This window comes from Lepisma saccharinum, chromosome 29 (assembly GCF_977018435.1).
Source record: "Lepisma saccharinum chromosome 29, izLepSacc3.1, whole genome shotgun sequence".
Lineage (NCBI taxonomy): Eukaryota > Metazoa > Arthropoda > Insecta > Zygentoma > Lepismatidae > Lepisma > Lepisma saccharinum.
The window spans coordinates 22,716,314-22,743,198 of NC_139257.1; the positions used below are offsets into that span (position 1 = coordinate 22,716,314).

At 37.1% G+C, this 26,885-nt stretch overlaps 1 protein-coding gene across 1 annotated transcript in view; it reads right to left on the reverse strand.

Moving 5' to 3' along the window:
* Positions 1-227: 227 nt before the first annotated feature.
* Positions 228-26,885, reverse strand: part of CstF50 (cleavage stimulation factor subunit 1 Cst50) — a 78,702-nt gene continuing 52,044 nt past the window's right edge. Inside the window, exons 6-10 of the mRNA XM_083114418.1 lie at positions 24,029-24,189; positions 16,299-16,449; positions 8,258-8,351; positions 4,917-5,048; positions 228-563 (exon numbers count right to left, since the gene is read on the reverse strand). Coding sequence (XP_082970544.1) covers positions 451-563; positions 4,917-5,048; positions 8,258-8,351; positions 16,299-16,449; positions 24,029-24,189 — 651 coding nt within the window. The 3' untranslated portion in view covers positions 228-450. The remainder of the gene's footprint in view (positions 564-4,916; positions 5,049-8,257; positions 8,352-16,298; positions 16,450-24,028; positions 24,190-26,885) is intronic.

Sequence of the window (26,885 nt, forward strand, 5' to 3'; positions counted from 1 at the left end):
AGCGATAGATTTAACCACAAAATGTGTCGAAATTCACCAAAAAAAGCCACAATTCGCATTACGAAAAATGCATTTAGAACATGCCACTGCACATAAACACTATTTTAGAACAATCAACACTTTTCGGATTTATCTGCACAAATCAAGGTACCTACATGTAGCCTGTCAGAACTTATTTACTTTGTATTTTTGTGCACTTCTGCCATCAAATTTATGTATTGAAAAAATTGGTGGGAAAAATCTTTATTCTATTTGAGAAATAACACTTATACATGTACAAGTAATACATCAGTCAAACATCTGGCCAGTCATTCATTGGTACCATCATTATAGTACCACAAATACTCTGCAGTCATAGAATAAACTGCACAATGAACACAAAAACAAAAACAGCTGTGAAAGACATTTTTCAGTTTCTTTTTGTCACAGGTATTGATGATGTACTCACTTCTAATGCGTAGGCGTTCTTCTGTACCAAAATCGTGCTCGAAAGTCATCTGAACACGTGAGAAAGGCAGGAACATTAGGAGAGTGAACGATGTGTCTCACTGGTCCATTGTGACCTGGAAGAGTGAATGAAGATGTGACGCGAGCCTTATTTTAAATAGTGTAACAGGAAAGGAACTATGCAAAAAAGCTAATATTCAATTTGCATTTGAATTTTATACACAGAACACAATGTGAAACATGCTAGGGATATATTCAGGATTTAGAAAAAGTTTGCACATAAGTCTAGCCAGAAATGAAAAGTTACAAATACAAAGACAAGTTCTATTTACTTACATATTGGCACACACGGGAAATGCACGTTCAATCACGACCCGAGTCGGCAACAGCGAAAAATGAGGCAAAGCCAAGGGGTGGCTCAGTTGGTAGAGCTATGGTATGCCAGGGACCCAGGTTCAAGTACTAGTAGAGCCTGCATTTTGTGCTAAAATTTCTAGTTCTACTTGTCCCAAATAGAATCTTTTACTGGTCAATACATATCAAATGATATAAAAAAAACTTGGTTGCCCAACCACTTAAAAAACACTTTTTGTTGTTGTAACCTCCTATACAACCGTAGTTCTAAACAAGCATTATTTATTTTTTAGTTGACTGTTTTTTTCATGGCTTCCGGCATTTTTGGCCTTTGCAGACAGTTGTGATAAATTTGATAACTCAGCTAAGAAAAATGATAGAAAGCTGGGCTAAAAAAATGCTGTTTTTGGTACATTTCAAGCAACATTTTATGTCCCGTATGCTTTTTTTACCATCTCTAATGCAAATGTCTGAAATTTAGGGCTAAAATTGAAATTTTCTTTTCAACAAAAAATCTATGTTTAGGATTTTTTTTTAGAGAAAACATATACATTAAAAATTTTAGCAGAAAATATTTGAGCTCTGTTACTGGTTTCCTCTTTGAAAATGTTTATTTTAATATATTTTTTTCCAAATTTGAGCTCCAATATCTCTGGTAAGGGACGCAGTAAAAATTTGATATTTACAGCAAAACGAGTACTGTGCGAGGAGTGATATTCTAACCCTAACAAAGTTACACCAGGAGAAAGTTGGTCAAAAAAATCTAAATTTACATTAGTAGTTACAAATAAACAAACATCTACCTTACACGCCTTTTCATTCATAATGGTTAATAATTGACCTTACTATGCTACTCACATGATGTAACTATAGCTCGACCACAAGGAAAAAAAACGTTCTGTCAAAAGCGTTCGCGCACCTTCCCTGCCGTCATCTGTGCTCGGAGCAGTGTTGCCACGTCAGACTTGAAAAAAATCGGGAGATTGTTCCTTGGGAAACCAGAAGATCTGCTACAAAATGCGATGATCTAATAGTAGCGGATGAACGACGTTCTCGGGGGCGGAGGGGCAGCATAGGCATGCGCAATGGGGGGCAAGGGGACGTCCACAGATTTTTTCCAGCAAGGGGGAAACAATGTCTTTTTATCAGGCGGGTAAACTAGGCATATTACCCCATAATAATGTTGCACTCTCAGAAAACACCACTTGAGTTTGAGATTATCATGTTCCTACATCCCTATTATAAAAATGGATGTAAATTACTGTGACTGAAATCAACTCATACGTCTGAAATAATAGATACTTTTATGTCAACATTCATTTTCCAGAAAGGGAGGGTGGCAACCATCCTTGCACTTCCTTCTGGACGTCCATGCCGCTATATAATTTTGTAGAAAATTAAATATATATATATATACCCCTAAAATTACACTAAGGAAATTTTCGATGGTTCTTGATGCTATTTATGCCCCTGTTTTGTACCCACCAATACAATAAAACAGTGAGCTGGAATGAGGTTTTTCTTTACCGATTGAACATTTATCAAAGCTTTTGTCCCCCTAATCCACTCTACCTCTCCCCTCCATGTCCAAGTTAGATGAGCAGGAAACGTGTTTTTGAGCGGGCCGTTGGAGGTTCCATAGCTATAGTTTATTAAGGAATTCTCCCGACAAATCAATAGGTCTGGCAACACTGACGTGGCCGCGCTGAAAACCTCCTTCCCCCTGTTCTTTCCCCCACCCGCCAGCGCGATGAGGTTCTCCGCAGGTTTCTTTCCTTGTGGTTCCTCTATAATACAATAATTATAATTACATGCTTTTTAATTAAAACATGTATATTTAATTGTTCTGTATTTGTATAAGGTAGAGGTTTCTTGTTTCTTTTGAACTGCCATTGCATGGGAATTACAATAACAAAAAATTATTTAAAAAAAAAAAATGGTCAAGTAACCAGCGCTGGTCCATTTGGTATGGATTGATCCCTACATAAACATATTTGATTTTGAATAAAGCTAATTTCATCACAGGTACTTTTCGAATTTTCACTCTAATGTTAATGTTACGGGGAGGAGGGACAATTTCCCCTAGGTCTTTCTCACTAGGACAGCTGTCGATCACTGTTGCCAACTTCGCTCTTTTGTAGCCAGATCTGGCTCTTTCGTGCACTCGTTACTGTGAACTGTGGCACCCGCCCTCTACCCCACCATGATGCCACCACTGGCTCCAGCCCATAAGGACCAACCTTTGCCATAAGTGTACATTTTGCACGTGACGTGATATTCATATATAGGCTGCGTCACCCACACCCCTCTTTCCTCCCCAGTATTTTTATATATAGAGCTGTGGCTTAAGGTGAAGATGTCAATATTATTATCCGGGAATCCTTTATTTTCGATTTCATATGAACATCATAAAATTATTGAGATGGGTAATGCTGCCAAATCTAGGCGGTGAAAACTAAGAATACATTTCCATCACTTTAAAGATAACGGTAATAGCACTGCCCCCACCCCTCTGACACCTAAATTACCCTAGGAGACACTTTATGCAGCCTTCGTTAATCTAGATCCTTGAAAGTCACCTTCAGCTCTTGCTGAAATGTAGCTCTTTTATGCACATCAGGTTTGGCAACACTGCCAGGATGGCTGTAGGAGGCAAAAAGAAATACATTACGCTTATAGAAGAATTATTTTACTCGTTCTCTTGGAGATATCAAACTTCCGATGGCGGAAAAAAATATATGATTGGGTAAAGGATCCATTGAAGATGATATTTGCGCTAGAAATAGTCGAAACTCCCATTTGTTTAGCCGTAACTTCAATTTGAAGTTGTCTCTCCATAAGGAATACATGGGATTCTGTAAGTACGTATTCATCACATTTTTCAAACATGGTATTTAGCTTAATAATCAACTTTAAAAACCGGATCCACTTGCAACATGGGGAGAAATTCATACTCTCAAATTATGCATGGATTTTCTTTAGTAGCAGTGCCCATTCCGACGATATTTAAATAAATGCATGCCTGGTGCGAAATTGTCCCTCCTCACCTTAAGGGAAAGAGTGAGAGTTTAGCACCATTTCTGCATTTATTTCAATGTTGTCATAATGGGTACTGCTACTAAAAAAAACTCCGGCTGGACAAGAGAGTATGAATTTCTCTCCATGTTGCAAGTGGAAGTGATTTCTTAAGTTGTTTATTATAGACACAATGTTTGAAAAATATGATGAATAAGTATTTACAGAATCTCAATATTCCTTATGGGGAATCAACTTGAAGTCATGGCTAACCCATTTGATTAGTTCGACTTTTCCTACGATCAAGAAATTGTTCAATGTGTCCTTTTTCCATCCATGTACTTTTCTACACCATTGCATGTTTGACATTCTCAAGAGAACAAATAAAATACTGCTCCCATGAATGTAATGCATTCCTCCTTGCATCCTACAGCCATCCTGGTAGTGTTGCCAAACCTCATGTGCATAAAAGAGCTAAATTTCTCCTAAAATGGAGATAAGGTTGACTTTCACGCAGCTAGATTTACGAAGGCTGGATAAAGTGCCGCTTACGGTAATTGTAGATGTCAAAGAGGTGGGGAGCGCAGCTATTACCGTTAACTTTAAAATGATGACAATTTATTTTCACCTATCACGGCATCACCTATCTCAATAATCCTCCGATGGTTGCATGAAATCGAAAATAAAAGATACCCAGATAACAATATGTATTATGTCATCCTCACATCAGCCATGGCTCTATAAAAAGTAGCTGGGAAAGTAAGAGGGGAAAGGGGGGAGCGATGCAGCCAATATAACAAAATCGTATCATGTGCAAAATATATACTTATGGCAGAAGTTGGTCTTTCTGGGCTGGAGCCATTGATGGCATCATAGTGAGGCGGGGAGGTGGGCACCTCAGTTCACAGCCAAATGGGTGCACAAAAGAGTCAGGTATAGCTCCAAAAGAGATAAGTTGGCATCAGTGCTCTGCAGCTGCTGCAGAGGGAAGAACCTTGCGGAAACCCTTCCTCAAGCCCTTAAGAACTTCAACATATTTCAATTACATGTAAAGCAATAGGCAACCAGAAAAGATGCTTATTATTAGCCAAGGTACTTACCTAATGAGAGTAGCTGTTTACGAGAGGCATTTCTTGAGTTCCAGCAACAGAGACTGGTGGTTGCTTCATCGGGAAAGAGAACATAATCCTCCGTATGGTTAAAGATTGCTTGTGCCTTATGCTCCTGTTTCCCTGAAAATAAAACACATGCAAATGTTATGTTATATGCAGATTTTAAAATTTCAGCAATATTTCTGTAGTATTACATGACACTGCAGGATTCTAAAAACCTATAACTTTTAAAGTAAATTATTACAAAGAAATATTGTTTGTTACACAGAGGAAACTTTAAAATTAATGTCTGATGTGATTTGGTTCATCTCCAGCTTGGCACCATTCACATCCAATCTTGCTGACTTCATTTGAATCCGAGAATTACATTTTTTATGGTGCTCGTCCAGAGTGTTGTGAATCACATCATGTATTTTGAACTTCAGGTCATCAAGATTCAGTTTCTGTGCATACAACTGGGTCTTGACATATCCCCACAGCCAGTAAGGTCTGGTGACCTTGCAGGCCAAGGCGTGGGTCCTCTCTGGCCAATCCGATGCCATCTTGGAAATGCGTGATCACCTGCAGACATGTCATTTAGCAGTGTGGGCAGAACAAAATTTTAAATTTTCCTCTGTGTAAAAAAAAACAATATTTGGTTGTAATAAACATTACTTTAAAGTTAAAGTTCTTTAAAATCCTGCAGGACTTTTAAAACTAGCTGTCTTTAGTTTGAGTTTGTTTTAAAGTCCACTTTATGCACAGAAAGGCTAATTGGGACTGCACCTACAGTTTAAAGTGGGCTATATGTGCCTCCACTGGACATAAAACCCAGGACCCCTTGTCAACATATACTGTTTGTTGATTTATCGACATATACTGTCTGTTGATTTATCGACATATACTGTCTGTTGATTTATCGACATATACTGTCTGTTGATTTATCGACATATACTGTCTGTTGACTTATCGACATATACTGTCTGTTGACTTATCGACATATACTGTCTGTTGACTTATCGACATATACTGTCTGTTGACTTATCGACATATACTGTCTGTTGACTTATCGACATATACTGTCTGTTGACTTATCGACATATACTGTCTGTTGATTTATCGACATATACTGTCTGTTGACTTATCGACATATACTGTCTGTTGACTTATCGACATATACTGTCTGTTGACTTATCGACATATACTGTCTGTTGATTTATCGACATATACTGTCTGTTGACTTATCGACATATACTGTCTGTTGACTTATCGACATATACTGTCTGTTGACTTATCGACATATACTGTCTGTTGACTTATCGACATATACTGTCTGTTGATTTATCGACATATACTGTCTGTTGACTTATCGACATATACTGTCTGTTGATTTATCGACATATACTGTCTGTTGATTTATCGACATATACTGTCTGTTGATTTATCGACATATACTGTCTGTTGATTTATCGACATATACTGTCTGTTGATTTATCGACATATACTGTCTGTTGATTTATCGACATATACTGTCTGTTGATTTATCGACATATACTGTCTGTTGATTTATCGACATATACTGTCTGTTGATTTATCGACATATACTGTCTGTTGATTTATCGACATATACTGTCTGTTGATTTATCGACATATACTGTCTGTTGATTTATCGACATATACTGTCTGTTGATTTATCGACATATACTGTCTGTTGATTTATCGACATATACTGTCTGTTGATTTATCGACATATACTGTCTGTTGATTTATCGACATATACTGTCTGTTGATTTATCGACATATACTGTTTGTTGATTTGCCCACATTTTCAAGTGCTGATGATGTGTCTGGGTATCTCAAAAAACAATCTTCAGCATGTTGCACCTAAAGATGTCCCTTTGGAGGATACGTGGAGGAATGTAATTATTTGAATCAATTCCCTGACAAAGCTGTCAAAGGTGGCATAATCGATTGCAGCTCAAGCTATTTGAAAAAAAAAAAATGAACAGTGATTTCGTACCGGGTGGTCCAAAAGTCCCGGAACGGTCACATATCGTGAGAAATACACATCGAATCGGAAAACCAAAAAATACGTGTTTAATAAGTGAAAGAAAGCTATTCAATGATATCACACTTGATTCCCCACCCTGCCCCCTGGGGGCAACTGTGAAATTTTAAATGGAAACCCCCATTTTGTATTGTAGAATCGTAAAGCGGACTTCATTCCGAGCCCAACGAACTATCAACCATCCTCCTAGCTCAATTAGGGACGGAGATATGGCGATTTTAAATTTTCGAAATAGAATAAAAAGGAAAAAAAAATGAAAATTTCATAAAACCCCCCCAAAAATTCAAAGGGACGCTCTGCCCCTACTTCAGCTAGAGTAAAAGCGATTGCAGATTTGGAATCTGCACGTCAAGACATTTTAATAGAGTATATGGTGTCAGGGGGCGGGGGTGGGGAATCAAGTGTGATATCATTGAATAACTAATAACTTTCTTTCACTTATGAAACGTATTTTTTAGTTTTCCGATTCGATGTGTATTTCTCACGACTCACGATATGTGACCATTCCGGGACTTTTGGACCACCCGGTATAAATAGACAACCTTCAGGATGCACACTGAATCGCCACCATTAGAATATTTCCACATGTCTGCTCTTAATTGATGTCATTATTGAACGCTTTCCTCCATTCATAGACTTGTTGGTGTGGTAGTCATGCACGGGACTGAACGAGCATGAACATATTTCCAGCAACGTCCCACATAAATTAGCTTTGGTAGGCCTCCCTTTGCCTCAAATCATGGGCTCAACCCCAGAGATAGGGGGGTGAGACCAGTAGGAGCATGGTGATGGTCACATCATTATGTCCAGGATTGAAAATGTGTGGGTTCCCACCTCCACATCTGTTATGCACCTTCATTGAATGGTTGAATGCACTGAAGAGAGCTGCAACGTTTTACTCTATGTGCCAAAACAATCCCAAAACAGAAAATTATGAAGACATTTACATTTTTTCGATCAGAACACTGTACAGGTGAACAGGTATCACCAGGTGAATACCATATTGTCGTACGTTCATCTGCACAAACTTGCAGGAGAGCTGATTGAAGTTTGACATATGTGGATTTTGAATACACTACACGATGTACGCAAACATTTTATTATTGTTGATAACTCATACCACTTGTTGTTTCGGAACGTGATGCATTAACAGGTAAGAAACATGATAACGTCATCAACTGATCTTCGATGAAACGTAGAGATACGACAAAACAGCATTCAGCTGGTGATATGCACACTCTTTGTTTCAAATTGTCTACTCTTACATGCACTATTGTCTCACCTGTAGTTCCTGCTCCGGTGTATGCAATAAGGCATCTGCTTGTAGACAATTCCCACAACTTGATAAGAGAATCTTTCCCCGATGACAATAAGTACTAAAAAAAGATAGTAATTTGTTACATGACAATCATGTTGTTAGCACTTTCAATATGCTATTTTTAGCATGAAATTTAACTGCACATTATCTAGTGCAGGGATTCAGGCAAAACTATACTTGAGAAATCAAGAAAATTCACTGTTATGGAATTATTGGACACTCCTTCCCTCAATCCCTTATTTTTGGAGACAAGGCACATAACGTTAAAAATGAAGTCAAGGCTGCTTTTGCAGGATCGGTTGCGAGCTGTAGGATTTCAATGTTTTTCAACAATACCCTAACAATGAAATTTTCTCCTGTTTATTACACAACTAATACAATACTATGAACATACTTGTTACTAATCCTTTTATCTGTAGCGTGGTGTTTTTCTCTACCTACGGTCATATATATTTTAAAAAAATCTATAATGAATTAAAGAAAATTAAAAACATGAAATAATTTTTGAGACAGATCAAAGTTGGAACCAACATAATGCAACAATACACAGAGATCAGAAGAAAAGAAATTATTTTATCCAAAACTTATTTATTATGTGTTAGGATGGACTAATGTACAATTACCTTACCTTAGGAATTGCCTAAAACTTGACATAATTAAAAATTAACACTGCATAGCACATCACACTAGGATCCTATTGATTTTAAATGATGATGGACGAATGCAATATGGAATATTGGTTTGTGTGATGTATTGTGCAGTGTCCATTTTTTTAAAAAATTCTGTCAACTTTACACTATTTTTAAGGTAATAAATAAACTTTCTCCATGTGGTGTGAGATTATTCTTAAATCAATAAAATATACTAATACCAATTTTATACAGATCGGCAGTGATCAGAACGCTACATTTTATAAGTAGCTTCGCTACAACTACAGCTACTCTTCCAAAATGTAGCTTCGCTACAGCTACAACTACATTTACCAAAAAGTAGCTCGCTACGCTACTCCTGTTCGCTACTCGCTACTTCGCTACTTTTGCGCTACTTCTGTATTAAAAACTTAAAACAACTATATGGCTATTCAAAAGAAGCCCTAGTATGATAGTTGTACGTGCTGAAATATAGATTCTGTTATTTATTACTATGATTCCCTTCATTCTATAATTTTTATAGCTGTGTTACATCAGTTACATATTTTTAATAAAGTGTTTGAGAATAAAGTACCTTTGTAAGTGGCATATCAATTCAAAAAACTAGGTCTTACACGAATCCATGATGTTCTTATTGTCATATCAAAAATATTTATGTGACATACTTCCTTTTAAAATTAATTGGAAGAATATCGCAAGTATCGAAATTAACTATAACGTGTTGCGCAAAATAGGAATAAGATAAAAATGTGATATTTTGGCCATTTAATCTTCTTAACTTAAACAGAATGTTATTTCAGGGATGGTGGATATTTTCTCGAACCTTGAGGATAGCTGGGGAATGCTTCTAATGGTATAAATGAGAAACAGGTGGAGCAATTTCTTTACGTAAGTTTTTCCATTGAAAATGCTTCCCCGATGACACAGTGAGAATTGTAATTGTCACCTTGTATTCAAAGGGCCCCAGGTGCGATACCCAGCGGAGGGTAGGCTACATGGTGGTTCGTATCAGTCTCGATCAGCTGATCTGTGCATAAAGTGGACTCAAAACAAATAGTAGGAAATGCCTAGTTGGGAGGATGGGAAATTCCTGCTCCTCCATTCCCCACTCTGCTCATCATTCATCGTTCTTCCTCGTTCTCACAATTAGTCAAAAGTGGCATAAAATGGCCATAGATAAGAAAGTAACTAAATAAACAATGCATCCTCATGATTAGAAAAAGTTACAGAAAAGTGACGCAAAAGTAGGAAAAACCCATAAATTTGAAAACTGTATTAAGAAAGAAAATTGTCATTTCTGCAGAAAAGTCAATAACTTGTACGTTCTTTTTACGATATGATAAAATATATTGAGTAAACTGATGTGTATATCCGAGTGTTCTAAACATATTGTTATTTTAAAATTTGCGAACAAACATTATGACCAGAATAATTGTAATTCCAGAAACACTATCGCTCTTGTAACAATAATTTCTTGCCGGTGTTATCCTATACACTGACAATGATCAATGCTGTTAACGTACTGAACCATTGATTGCTGGCACTATTGCTTTGTCAGATTAGTAGGAAATGGATCCCTCGTTTTTGCACTGTAAGTTGAGTTTTACACAGTAAATATCGATATTTTGCTGTCTGTTACGTCATGGATATCCACAGGATTTGTTCCAGGGGTGGCGCAAACGGGGCATTTTTTTCCTGGCGGTGTAGCAAATGAGGCATGATTCTTCCCAAAATAGCGATGCAGATAAAATAAATGGCTATTAGTCGAAATATATTCATGTATGCCAGTTACTTATCTGGATATTAGAATTATTCAGATGCTAATGAAATAAATTACGCAGATATCTATAATCTGCGTTATAAAGATATTTATAATCTAGATTATCTGTATTTGCATGTAATGGACTTTGTCTTTTTGAGTCTCTTGCAAAAGTAAGCAATATTATAGTTTATTTTTGACGCCGTTGCCACTTTCCAAAATTACCTCAAAATGCTCAGGAAAAATGTAGCTGTAGCGAAAATTTCGCTACAACTACAGGAATTTTGTAACTTCGCTACCGCTACAACTACAATCTTCAAAATGTAGCGCCGCTACAGCTACCGCTACAAATTTTGTAGCTAGCTACAGTAGCGACGCTACAAGTAGCACGCTACTTCCGACCTCTGCAGATCGGCAATAAAATCTGAATAATTCATTTACCCCCTAATTAATGTATGACTTCTCTAGGTTTTAATCTTCATATTAGAAATTTATTTTACAAAACCAAGGTACACTTTTATGTTCATGAAAATAACAAAAATAGCAGAATTATGTACTCAACAGCATACACCGCCTAAAAAAATTAAAGTAGTGAAAATTAGGGTTGATGTGATACCGATAAAAGTTCATGAAAATTCTGAACAATTTTTGTTAATAAATAAGTATTACATACAATTATATGTATCATTTACCAGAGTATTGCTTTTAAGTATTCAAATTTCCATTTATAGGTGTGATTTAATTTTTTTGTTCTTTTAGCATCACTTCTGGTTAATTGTAACAGTGAGGGCAAATGTTTATCAGATGGAATTGTGAGAAGGGGAGATTCTCATGAAAACATGCATGCCTGGGGCTTGAACCTGGAACCTTTGGTGGCAAGGTCGTGAGTCATTCACCCAATGCACTTTGGCATCAATTCTTCCATCTTTGTGTTATTCTTATTTTATTTCATTGTCTAGTGCAGGGATTCCCAATATTTTCACTTTCACGAGACTCTTGATACAATTTTAAACATTTTTAAAATCTGAAATCGAAATGGAATATGTCATCAGGAGCAAGTTAAATTTATTGTCAAATAAATACCTACTCCAATACTAATGTTATTCATTTATTGGAAGATAATACAACGAATAAACATCAGAACAGAGTACAGTTTACTACAATTACTGAAAAGAGTTTTGTTTTATTAATGCGAGACTTGCAATTGATGCTTAAAGCACAACTTTGCAGTTGACAACGAAACACACATATTATCATCCTCAAGGTTATGCAGTCAATTTCTTGCTTTGGATCTCACGGCACCCTAAGGTGTTGCAGCACCCCGGTTGGGAAACGCTGGTCTAGTGCGTGTAACATATCTTATTCTAACGATATGTTTCGAGAGAGCATATCTTCTCTCATCTTCAGGTGAACAATTTCTCTTTCTTGCTGGTGTTGTGGATTGAACCTATCACCGATCTGTGATTTTACTACTACATGGTCACTCTAGGACCATGATAAAATTCAAGTATAATTCCTGGTTTTCAAGGCAAACTTTCTAAAAATGCAACCTTACATATTACAGCCTCTCACCACTCACACACACAATATAAAGGGTCTGTGTGATTCAAATGTATCCAAAAATTTTAATTCAATTCAATTAAACGGTATATATAAACGAGACATATTCGTAAAGTAAGTACCGTTTGCAAATATTGCCGATGTAGCACTGCAGTCGCGACCGTGTGAGTTCTCGCTGACGTCCTTCATGCGTTAGTAAGCCACAGGCAGTCGTGGGAGCAGGTCATGCTTTTTCTTCGTAGTTTTATGAAGGTTTGAAATATTCAAGAAAATCAATCGGCCCGCCGACTGTGAAGTCCGGTCCGGTTCGTTTTCTCAATGCAAGAAACGTGAAACCAGTCGACATCCACTGTCAACTATGAGAGGTCTCTATTTTTTATGTTTAAAGAAGGTCGTGAGACAGTTCACGATGAGCCAAGGAGCGGTCGGCCATCTGTTGTGACCGAGGATTTGGTGCGTGTGGTCGACGCGGAAATTCATGAAAACAGACTATTCACAATATCGTCGCTTTCCATGGATTTTCCACAAATTTCAAGAAAACAGTCCTCTACAAAATTGTGACAGATTGTCTGGAATCAAAAATTGTGGTCAGCGTTTCGAAGAGGATGATGACGTCGAAGCAGGGGTGCATGGATGGCTTTCATCACAGGCGGGAACATTCTATGACGATGGGATACAAAAACTAGTTCCAAGCTATGACAAATGCTTGAAAAATGGTGGAAACTACATAGAAAAGTAGTTTAACGTCTGTATAATGCAATGCAAATAAGAAAAGGTACAAAACTACTTTACTTTATTTCTTACACCCTTTCGGTACTTACTTTCCGAATACGCCTCGTATTTAAAATATTTAGTTTAAGGTGAGGAGTTTAAATTTGCCATTTCGCATACCCAGACTAAAAATACATCTACAAACACAAGTCACAAGTGTTACGGGACAGAGTAATGTATGAAAAATTTGCTGATTGTATAAGAATTTCAAATTGATGTAATCAACTTCAAGATATCGGATCTTGCAATAATTTTCTGTATGTCAGACAGATTTTTCTGCAAAAGACACTAACAAAGTACACAGGTTTAGATAATTCTGTTTTATTTTCTACACAGATTTCTTTTCCTTCCTTGCTAAAAATAAAAACTAAACTGTGAAAAACATACTTCAGGACATTAATAAATATATACTAATTCAATGGGATTTGGACTAATAAAAGTTGCAAATGTTTACGTCTATGGAGAAAAATTCAAGCAAATTTCATGCATAATTCCCGGAATTCAAAGAATTCCCAGTGAGTTACCACCCTGTACTACTCCACAGCACCACCGAAATTCTGTACATCACTAACATTCAGAGAACTACTTTGTTTTCCTGCCTTTCTTGAGTTTAATGCAATGATGGGGATTGACGACAGTCACATGAAATAGTTACAAAAGAAATACCAACCCACAAGAGAGGACTTGAAATTGGAATTTTCAGTGCCAAGATTGTTGAGTTGTTGTTTTAAGTCCACTTTATGCACAGTAAGGCTAATTGGGACTGGACCTACGATTTAAAGTGGGATCCGAACCACTATGTGCTTCCACTGCATATCGAACCTGGGACCCCCTGATTACAAGGCGACGACACTACCACTGCACCGTCGGGGCGGCACTGTGGCAAGATCGTGAATGGACAACTCAACAAACTTGAGCAGAAAGGTACATTTGTATGAAAAAGGGTTCAGTGTGTGCATGTTACTTTTCTTGTTCACTTTATGAAGTCTGAATTATCTTCAGAGTTACGCAAATCACAGAAAATTGATTAATTCTGCTGTAAATACTTGAGAAGCAAAAATAGACTCCTTTACGCAGGACTAAACTTAATACTCTCAAAACTACTCAAATGTGCTATTAGAAGGGAAATTTTTATTTTGTGTAATGAGTGTAGTCTATAAATGAAATTTAAAACCAAAATCTTTATATTTTACTCACCATAAATATGTGTCCCTACTAATTGGTACAATTTTGCTGAACAGAAAACTGCAAACTGGTAGCTTCATACGAGAAAAGAAACCAGATTTTTTTTTAAAAGCCATTTTTTTTTTTTCACCTTCAAAGTACTCTCCATGACACGTAATACATTTGATCAATCTGCGATTCCATTCTTGGAAACATTTTTTAAACTCGTCTGTTGTGATGGCTGACAGCTTTTTCCTCGTTTTTTTCTTCACCTCTTCTATATCGTCAAACCGCTGTCCCTTCATGTCCCTCTTCATCCAGGGAAACAAAAAAAAGCTACATGGAGTGAGGTCAAGTGAGTACGGGACGTGGGGCAAGAGAGTAATGCTGTTTTTGCCAAAAACTTGTGCACTGAGATGACTGCTTTGTCGTGGTGGCACAAATTTCGCAGCGACCCTTCTCATTCCCAAATCTTCCGTTAAAATTTGCTGAACCAAGCTCCAAGATAGTCCAGATAACGTCCCCAGCTTTTCAATGGTCCGTCATCGGTCTTCGAGCATAAGTTCACAAATTTTGTCGACATTTTCGTCCGTTCTGGAAGTTGACGGACGTCCAGAACAAGGTTTGTCATCAATCGACATGTCACCTTTCTTGAAGCAAGAAAACCACTCAGACTTGAGTTTTCCCCATAGCGCTGTCCTTGTAAGCCGTGTGCAACATCACAACAGTTTCTGCCACCTTTTTGCCTGAGCAGGAAACAAAATTTCACAGCCGCACGCTGTTCTCTTACATCGGCCATCACAAAAAACGAGGTGAGAGCAAAACTGCTTTTACGAAAAAAATCACCGTCACCAGAGACAACCTTCCCCAGTGAAGCCACTGGGTGCACAGAACTCACAATGAGTTGCTCGACGCTTGCCTAGCGGGAAAAATTCGTACTATGGATGCTCCACTCTGCGCAGCGCTATTCCGTTTTTTCTTGGGTACACCCTCGTATTTGTCGAAACTGAGAAGAGCATCAATTTATCTTTTCTATGCCTTAATTTTTTTTACCTTAAGATTAAGGGGATGAAGGACAACTTCCCGGAGGTCCTTATCTCTGCTGCAGCAGGAGAGAACTGTTACCAATTTAGCTTTCATGCACTCTGTTTGGCTGTGAACTCTGCCCCCCCCCCCCAAATGTTGCAATCACTGGCTCCGGCCCACATAGACCAACTTTTGCCATGAGCATACATTTTGCACGTGTTGTGATATTGTTATATTGGCTGAATCGCCCCTCCCCTTTACCTCACCAGCTACTTTCATGTAGTGCCGTGACTGATATGAATATGATAATATTGTTATTCGAGAATCCTTTATTTTCGATTTCATATGACCATCAGTGGATTATTGAGATGGGTGTGCCGCAAGATCTGGATGGTGAAAACTAAGAATAAATAGCCATCCCCCCCTTCCTCTGACACCTAAAATTAGTGGAGGAGGCACTTTATCAAGCCTTCATTAATCTAGCTCATTGAAAGTCAACTATAGCTCCATTTAAGGTGAAATTTAGCTCTTATAAGCACATCAAGTTTGGGAACACTAGACAGGATGGCTGTAGGAGGTAACGAGAAATGCATTACCCTTATGGGAGCAATATCTTATTTGTTCTCTTGCGAACATTGAACATCCAATGACGCTGAAAAGTACATGGATGTAAAAAGGACATCACGAACAATGTTTTAGTTTGAAGGAAAAGTCGGAACTCCCATTTGATTAGCCATAACTTGAAGTTGATTTCCCATAAGGAATACATGAGATTCTTCTGTAAATACATATTGATCATATTTTTCAAACATCATGTCTAGCTTAAGAAACCAATTCCACTTCCAACATGGAAAGAAATTCACACTCTCTTGTATAGTCAAGGTTTCTTATTTTAGTAGCAGTGCCCACTCCCACGATATTGAAATAAATACACAACTACCGTGAAATTGTCAGTTTTACCCTTAAGCTGATCCGAAGTTATGTTGAAAATTACAACAGATAGCAGTTAATCATTGAATAAGTTGCATATTTACGTTGCAACAAATACGTCTAAAGTGATTCAAATTCACATTACCTTCCCATTGCGAGAGAACGCCACGGAACAAACTTCTGCCCCATCGTGTGCTTTCTCGAAAGTATTCACACACCGACTAGATACGCCATCCCACACTTTAATGCTGCCATCCCTGGAGCCAGACGCATACACCTTGGCATCAGGTGAATACCTGTAAAAATAACACACTGTTTAAAGTACTTTGTAAATATAATAATAATAATAATAACAAGGAACATCGAAACACAAATAGAAATATTACAGCTTTACATATACTGTCGATTACCAGTCAAGGTGGACTGATTTAAATCAGGTGATTTTTTTAAAAAAAAAAATCCACTTTAAATGTCTCAAATATTTTCGTTTTTGAATCTGCCCTCTGGGGCAATTCGCACATTACGGAGAAATGAGATAGATCGCAAAAGCTTGGCAACATTGTTAATATTTAGAGGCATGCAAATTTCGTTTTTGACGAAAACACGAAATATGAAATAACATGCTGTAATGTTCATTTTTCATGTTTCTGAAAGGTATGAGGCGCAATTTTCCTACCCTGTTTTGTCACGAAATAATGCGAAATCAAGTGCAAAATGCGAAATATACTCTCAAACACGAAATTTACCGTTTATATACCGACACGACACTTTCTGAAGTCTGAAGTATCCTGTGAGTTATGCAATTCACGGAAAATTGATTAATTCTGCTGTAAATATTTGAGAAGCAAAAATAGACCCCTTTACACAGGAATAAACTTAATACTCTGGTAACTACATAAATGTGCTATTAGAAGGGGTAAGTTTATTTTGTGTAATGAGTGCACTCTTTAAATCAAATTTAGGATTATATTCACAATTTTAAAACCAAAATGTCATTTTATATAGCACTTTTGATGTGATTATTCACCGCTATAACACCGAAATTTTATTTTATTTACCGCTCTTGAACCCGAAATCGACTCTGTTTTTGTACCGAAATTTTGCTTTTTTATTTACCAAAAATATGTGTCTCTATTAATATTTAATTGCCATGCAGCGCTTTATGGGGCAGCAACGTGCTTTTTGTGTTTGTGCGTTTTACAAAAATAGTGATTCTTATTTTGTTGTGCGTCTTTTGTACCGGCATCATTATAACCTTGCAGGAATGAGAGACGTCCCAAGCATAAATTTAATTAAATATTGAGTGAGAAAGTTTGAAAACACTGGAAGCACTATGACGAGTAAACTGCCGGAACGTCCAAGGTCATGAAGATCGAACAGAAACATTGACCGTGTGCGCCAGTCTGTTAGTGAGGATCCTCGCGAATCGTTAAGACTGTGAGTGTTAACATGAACGGTCATCAACTGACCAATACTCTTTTTTCACAAATAAAAATTTAATGTTTAAGCTTTCTTTTGGTAATAAATTTATCTTTATTCAAAAAATTTAAGTATTTATTTTAATAGTTTTAAAAACGAAAATATTTCTGAGACACCCTTTACATAAATAAAGAATAATGTACATAAATATTTTGTAGATATCAGAATCACTTTTCATGAAAGCACATTAATCTCAAAATCATTTAATGGTATTTATTAGGCTCTAAGAAAAGAAACATAATATATGTACTGATGGGGTGAAGCTCATACAAAAGTGCTGTGTGGCTTTTACGCACACAGCTGCAAAAAAGGGAAATATTTATGTAAAAGTGTATTTCTTTGTAAATGCTCTGCCTAGGTTGCTTTTGGGTTCTTTCAACGGCTTCCCCGATTTGAAAGGTAACAATAGGACCTTGCACTGGCGGTTGGGGGGGGGGGGGAGTCATTTGTCGGAGGTATAAATACCGGTTCCGACTTGCTACGTTCTCTCATATCTCAGAATGCCAGGCTCGCAGAGGCTTCGATACAAGGCCCGATGGAGTGAGGCCGTTTTTATGGATGTATAGAAATACACACAGAGTGAGCGCCGTAGTGTACGGACCTCTGCGTGATAAACTGCGGGGGCGAGTTAGCGCAATGGTAAGTAGTGCGCTCGTAGCTCTAATAAGTTGTACTGCACTTAATACGAGGACGGCGTAGGGACCTCTGCGTGATAAACTGCAGGTTAGCGCTATGGTAAATAGTGCGCTCGTAGAGTAAAGTCTTGATACATGCAATTTTCTGTGTTATGGGGCAAAAGGCAACCGGGAGATGTTGTTAATGGATTTGTTATGGAACGATGTATATACGGCGAAGGTTAGAAGTGTCAATAAATGTTGTAAATAAACAGACAAATACATGAGACGTCATTTCTTTACAACAAAAGGAACTGTAATATGTAAACTGTAAACACACTTAAAGTTAATAATTTTTACAGGCAAAAATAGAACACATTTTGTAAAGAAAAATATACAAAATACTAATCATGTTATACCGTAAATATGTTGTCATCAACTGTAAATAAACATGGCAGCTGATATTTTGCAAAATATCATTTTAAAAAATCCCAAAATTCAGCTGCAAAGGCTATAAAAAATATGTTAAGTAACAATTATAGAGTACATCCAGAATGTTTTATTGTCAGTGGAAGAAAAGTTACTAAAATTATTATAGTTTCATTAACACACTCAACAAACATTTCCATAGTAGGTTCATATGTACAGTATCAGAAACATAAAAATGTATATTTACAGGTAATTTTTTATTTGTTTAACCCTAGAAAGCTAATGCGTTGCCTGGCAGACTGCGCATGTAACGCCATATTATTGTATTCCCCTCCTTGGCTCATCTATCTTCATTTAGATCTTAGAGACTTACGGGTAGGTATCTGTAACTTTTTACAAGCGTTTCTTCAGTGCGTTTTGAATAGTTTTTAATTATGCGTTGTCTGGCGGACAAAATGTTATAATATAATTAAGCCTTGTTTCCATATTAAAACCAATAAGTTGCTGACCAAGGCAGTTTATTAAGATAAAAACACTTAACACGTAACTTTTCGACCCTGTATCAGGGTCTTCCTCAGACGAAGAACTAAACTAAAATGATGAAATATACTACACACAGAAAGATTACATACACATAGCAGGGTCACTAGCCACACAACAACAAATCAAGTTGACAGTCCTTATCTAGGAAGATTTCTCCAAAGGAATTAAACATATCACCTCCTGACAGTTGTTGACTAATGGGTCTACTACACTGACAGGTGATTGACAGGTCAAGATTAGCAAGAGTCTAGAAACACCTGCTTACCACTCTCCCACCCCTCCTGCCTTTTTGGTTATGGATGAATACCTCCTCCTCTGGTCTTCTTCTTTTCTCTTCTTTCTTCCTTGTTCATATTTCTTTTTTCTTCATTCCTTTTCTTCATCCTTACAACTTTCTCTAACACACTCTTCCATTCCTTGTTTATCTTGGGTCCTCCATTCCAATTCATGATGTCTTCTCCTTTCTTTTCTATTTCTTTGGCCTCCTTCCATTTTCTCACTAGTTCTCTCTTCTCTTTTCCTATTTGCCTAGCCGAATCCCATTCAACTTCATGTCCTGTTTCTCTAGTGTGTTTGAATATGGCATTCCTGTCTCTCTTCAATCTCACATCATCCATGTGTTGCTTTAACCTGTCTTTAAGTCTCTTCTTCGTTTCCACTATATATACACTTTCACATCCTCTGCACTTCACCTCGTAGATAACCCCTTCCTCTTCTTCCTCTCTCTTTTCTGCCTTCTTCTTGCTGGCTATACTTAAAATAGTGCGTCCTCCCTTCCTGTAAGTTCTTATACCCACTTTCCTCAGCACTTTGCATATCTTCTCTGTCGCATCGCCCATACTTCTTATACCAAACCATCTCTCTTTTTCTTTTTCTTCTTCCTTCTCTTCCAGTCCTCTCTCTTTTATCTCTTTCCTTCTTCTGTTGATGTGTCTGTCTTTCTTTTTATAGCCATTCTCTTCTAGTTGTTCCCACAGGCTATTAATCTTGGTTTCTTCTTCCCCTTTCTCTGTGCATATCTTCTTTATTCGGTCTTCCATGTTCCTTATAAAATTACGTTTAGTTCCATCACCCACATCACTTCTTTTGTGTCAGAACACTCCTGCCGAACACTTCTTTTGATACCATGTAGCCACAATCCCCATTCCTCTCTTCTTTTTCATCTCAATATCCAAGAAATTTAATGTTCCTTCCTGTTCCGTTTCGAGCTCAAGGAATATCCCTGCTTTCTCATCTTCTACATCTTTAACAAGCTTACTCAGCTGCCTTTTTGTTCCCTTCCATATCCCAAAACAATCATCCACATATCTACAAAACAGACTTAACTTATCTCCTCCTTTCACTATCACTTCCTTCTCCCATTCATTCATAACTAATTCCGCCAGCACAGGGCTCAAGCAAGAGCCTATATTCAGACCTTCACTAATCTTGATGATTTTACTCCCCACTCTGCTGTAGCCATTGTCCCAAATGGTTTCCAGCGCTTGTACCACTCTCTCACTATCCCATTCTCCTATAATGCTTTTCCCCACTTTCTTCCTCACTATATCCACTACGTGTCCCCTTTTGATGCTCGGGAACATGCTTCTCACGTCTAGGCTAAACATTGTGATTTTATCCCCAGACTCCTTCAGACCTTTTATAAGGTCCACCACCTGCTCACTGTTTTTCACGGCTCTGCTTTCTTGTTCTCTCACTAACACTTCAATTACCTTTTTAACTTCTTCTCCAATGGTTCCAAAATATTGTCCCTGCAATTCATCACTGGTCTCAACTTTCTCTCTTCTTTATGTATTTTGGGAAAGCCTTTTAAACAGGGCAGTCTTCCTGCCTCTTTCGTGAGCTTTTTAAACCCCCTCCTTCCACAATCTTTTATGATCTTTTCTCTAATATTGCATTCCTCTTCCATTCCACAAATCTCCTCATATGTGTCCCCTTTCAGGTCTTCAAACTTCTTCTCGTACCATTCTTTTTCCATCACGACTGTGGCCCCTCCCTTATCTGCCTGTTCCACCACCACATGTAATCTTTCTGTGTGTAGAATATTTCATCATTTTAGTTTAGTTCTTCATCTGAGGAAGACCCTGATACAGGGTCGAAACGTTACGTGTTAAGTGTTTTTATCTTAATAAACTGCCTTGGTCAGCAACTTATTGGTTACAAAATGTTCGTGTTTACGTACCCCAAAACTTACATGACAATTTCGCAATATTTTGCTAACACTCAATGTCGAAATGCAAAAAAACTAATGCAGTTGCTCAAAAACAAGAAGGAAGATTTGTGCATTCTGTCCCTCAAGTAAGAGAATATTAACCAGTTGCCTGATTAACCCGAGTTAACTCGGAATTTGTTTTTGCATTACATATTATTTACCAGAGTTATCTCGTTAAAATCGTGCAACTGCAGTGCACTTTTCTGCCTAGCCGGACAAACTCGTTTGAGCTTTGCAAGGTGTTAATTCCCATTTTGGCCACTAGATGGAAGGTGTAGATAGCTTGCTGGCATCTACCGGATTCCCATGACACTACGTAGTTGTCACCTTTCCAGTGGTACTTGTGGTCATTGTGTGAGTGTAGTGCCAAAACTTACAGAGTGTTTTTGTGTTGTGAATACATTCTGTTCATGTTTTAGTGTTTTCCATCGTGTGAAGAATGACAAGATGAGTGACAACAAGCTTAGACAACAGTATAGAGGAGGAGGAGGAGGAAATGGATGTGAGTGAAAGTGATACAACAGTGGACAGTGTGTGTACTGACGAGACAGATACAGATAGTTGTGGTGGTGTACAGTCGCCTTCCAAAATCTTTGCTTTGGTATATGATTTGTTGGGAAAGAGGTACGTACTGTTTGACAATGGACAATTATTATAACTCATCACAACTTGCAGATCTGTTGATTTCTAAAAAGACTGATGCATTTGGAACACTGAAACGCAGTAGGAAAGATCTACCACAGGCTCTAAGAACAGCCAAATTGAAGAAAGGTGAATAAGTAGGGTTGCAATGTGGCAAAGTGACAGTCATGAAATGGAAAGATAAGAAGGATGTGACATTGTTGTCAACCATCCATTCTGTTGAAATGATGACTGTAACACGTCACAAAGCAAAAATTAAACCACGAGTGGTGGTCGATTACAACAACAAAATGCGTGGTGTTGATCAGCATCTTGCTTCATACGCCACACCAACGAAACGTGGCAAAAAGTATTATCAAATGATTTTCTTCCATCTGTTGGATCTGTCTCTTTGGAATTCAACATTAAAATGTGAAGACATTTTATTTTCCACAGTTTATATGCTATTTTGAAACATTTGTAGTACTTTCCATGTATGTACGAGTTAACTCGGGTTAATAATTATGGAGGTTTTTTGAATAGTTTGGTAACCTTATTTGACCCCAAAAATAGAATTTCATTACTGTTCCTTAATTGCTGATATTGGTACATTACAAACACACAATAAAAAAAAATGTGTAAAATATGGACCACTTTTGGGAAAATAATGTGTCAGGCAAGTGGTTAACCCCATTCTTCCGCTGTCGTTGCTCCAAAATTATGTGTGGTAAACACCAGTCAAAGTGTTGTTTTGAGTGCACACAAGACTTATAAAAATGTAATTGTGCATTCCTGCATGCTATTCATGTCTTTTGTAGTAAATAATATTTGTTTTGCAAAATTTATGCTGTGTTTTAATTCTGAAGAAATCAGTAGTTCATCAGATCAATGGTTAGCTTTAACGTTTGGCACAGGGCTGTTTACTAGAATAAGCCTTCCTATGAAAACACATATATCAATATGTATGGTGCTAAATACCATACAAGCAATTTTAAGTTGTTTTTTTTTAAAAAAAAATAGATTTAAATTTTAAAAAATCATCAAAACTGATTTTTTAAATAAAAATCATGATTTTTGTCCAGCTTGCTACCAGTAAAACACTTAAAGTTTGTGTACTAATCAGATAAGGAAAATATTAGCAATTTGTAGAGAATCTGAATCGCAACAAAATAAATAAGATTGTGCGTACAAAAATAACTTCAATCTTTACCTTCATATTCTGTCACATTAAATGACAGATTCTGACAAATTTAAGATCATTTATAAAACAATGGAAGTAAAATTTGTAAATTTATGCTGAAAATTTGCATTAGTTGATAATACTACTATCAACTAGAGATAATACATGATTAGCAGCAAAATAAAAACCACGGATACAATGGCCTTTTGTGCAACAGTTAGGACACACATTTCTGGTAAATACGACATTTCAGTGCAAAATCAAACTGAATTCTGGGTAAAAATTCAATATATAACATTTTGCTCATATTTTCATGTTTAAGACCTTATTTCCAATTTGCAGCAAGTGTACAGTGGGATCCATGAGTATTACCGTGCAAATTGTCCATGACTATTTTCATTAATTTTTCTCTTATATTCTATGTGTTTTTAAGCGATGAATTTTTATGTATACCGGTGCAGAAGTTGTCAACAGCTTGTTTTGAGTTTTCTATTAATTCTTCAAGCTCTAATAAAGTGCACGAACATGGTGATGGACAATTTGCACGGTAATACTCATGGATCCCACTGTACAATAACTGCATAAATTCTGAGAGAGTTGGGTGAATATTATCTAAACTTTTACTACTTTCTGAAAAATGAAATGAATGTTTGACACCATGATATCACATGGCATTGCAATAATAAAATGCTAAAAAAAAAGTCTAAATGAAAAAGCGATACAGCAATTAATATTATTGTATAGGATTAATACTTTAAAATAATAAACACAGTCGTATGTACATGGATAGTACTTACTTTATGGATGTTATACCCTCAGTATGCTGATGATTGGGAACACTACACACGTAACACTGTGCTGTGTTGACATCATACATACGAACAACTGGGTTGTTTGTCCCAACAACTAAATAGTCCCCTGTTGGGTGGAATGCCATACATCTAATTTGGTCAGCATCCTACATTAACAAAAATAAAAATGTACATTGTAGCTGTTGTGGGAAGTCGAGATCATGATAATTAAATACAGGGTGTCTGAAAAGTCCCGCACGATAGATAAATGCTTCATGCAGGATGGCACTCTTACCACATTATGTCAGGGCTGCAAAAGACTGGCTGGAGAGAATTTTTCTGGAACACTGGTTGGGTTGTCGAGGATCCAGTCATATGGGTCCCATGTTCGACAGATTTAGATTATAGAAGGCTATTCATTGCCACTGGTGAGATGCACAGAGTACATTTTTCACATTAAAGTAAGTTTCTACTAAACGATGTACGCCTTTAGAAGGAACATGAGTTCAGCCAATACGCAGCCAGTGCTATTGCACGGTTTACCAAACTAACAGCTAGCGAAAGGGAAAGACAGAGAATTCACTGTGTCCAATATGCAACCTTTTTTTTTATATATATATATATATATATATATATATATATATATATATATATAATGCATACACAGTATATATGAGTACGGTGAAATAATATAGTGATATTTCTGCACAGGATTATAATATCACATCACTGCAGCATATAAGAACTCATACTGACTCAGACTCACAATGTTCGAGAACGCTCACGACAATGAAGGGCCATTGTGTATTCTGAGACGTATTTAACACCCATTGTTTTCCCAAGACACGACAACTCGACCATCAACACAGAGGCAACGGAAAAAAACAGGCAGAAGGAAAATGAAAGGGTCATCATGTGTGTGTTGAGACATATTTCCCAGTGTTTTTTCGAGAAACAATAATCCGACTGTATGCAATGCAAATTTATGGAACTTGGGCAGTCAGGTTCAAAATGTCTTGCCCCATCTTATGATGAACCTTAAAAGTGGCGACTTTTATGAAAACTTTTTGCGTGCAAGAAAAATACAGAACACGGCGTTTAACTTGTGTGCCACAGTTGTTTCCTAACTGCACAATGTTGCACTTCTGCCATTGGCTGGTCGCCACGGACACACACTACGTGGCCCTGCCCGATATCGCTTCTAAAACCGTGCGCCGTATAATAGTCAAACAACATTTTTCATACAGTTTCTGTGCAATGAATTATGAAACTAAACACGGTTGATTAAACATAACTACCCTAAGAACACTATCCCAGGTTTAGAGCTACACGTGAATATTTTTTTGTCACAGGTGAGACAGATACAACACACTCTTTACTTAATAAGAACTTTATTTTAATTTCTTTGAATTTTCAAATGATAAAAAATAAATTATTTAAGACAAAGAGAAAAAAAGAACCTTTGATTGATTGAATTGTTGTTTTAAGTCCACTTTATGCACAGAGAGGCTAATCGAGACTGGACCTACAGTTTAAAGTGGGATCCAAACCACTATGTGCCTCCACCGGGTATCATACCCTGGGCCCCGTCGATTACAAGGCGACGACACTACCAATTGACCTTTGAATATTCTAGTGGAGTTGAAGGAGAAATTAATTGTTTTTCGTGTTACAGGTGAGACACAATACAAGTAAAAGTAAATAAAAAGTTAAAATAAACAAAATGTAAAATATCTTACCTTACTTAACTAAATTATGTATAATACTTGAATTTCTATCCAAATGACATGGGATATATTGATTGATTTGCTTTATTTTACTTTGCTTTTTTGCCACTTTTGGCTAATTTGTGATGATTGGGATGAATGATATGATGAAATTGATGAATGGACACTAAGAAACATCCATGCCCAGGCCAGGATTCGAACCTGGGACCCCAGGCATCATAGCGCAATGTGCTAACCACTCCGCCACAGGGGCTGGCATAGGATATATTGAACAAATACTGTGAGTTGACTAACGGGAGTGTGGTTTCTCCAACACCTTGTATTTCAACATAACTATTTGAAGCTGGAGATTGTTTAAGCACACTTTATGCACCCTTATATAGATAGATCTGGATTTTTGAAGAGGGAAGAATGTACCTCCACTGCTATTTGACCGAGAGAGCTTTTCAATTCAATGTGGTGGCTATCAGGAAGTTGCAAAATAAAATAAAAAGTTTCCATGTAATTTCAGCAATAGTAAATGTTGAAAGGTCAGTTTTATGAATAGAGGCAAGTTTAGTGTGGGATCTAAACTACTACGTAAAATCAAACCCAAAACCTTTTAACTTGTGTAAGTGTAACATCGTTGATTTTCAAGATAAAATGTTAAATCAACGACAAAACCATCGGTAAGAAATGCAGTTTGGATAGGTAGACAGTGATGTCACTGTTGCTGTACACACATCCGAAGCCTCTCCTCAAAGTTCCGCATTGACCTTGCCAACATTTTTTTCAATTAGTGTATGGCACTTAGGGGCACTCAAAATACTATGTGCCATTTCTATGTAATCTAATTGTGTGTGTAAAATGCATTATTTTCATTAATTTTGCACCACTATTGCACAAAAATATAAAGTTTGTCATTACATAAACAGGTATTTTAATATTCTGATTACATCATATGTAGGGTTACCAGACGTCCGGATTTTCCCGGACATGTCCTACATTTTAGCCTTATGTCCGGCGTCCGGGAGGAATTTGAAAAATATCATAAATGTCCTACATTTTGAGCGTCACATAATATTAATTAGGAAAATACGTAACAGAAAAAGTCATGCAAAGTACAAGTCTATGGACTGCGCTTCCAAACTCAATAG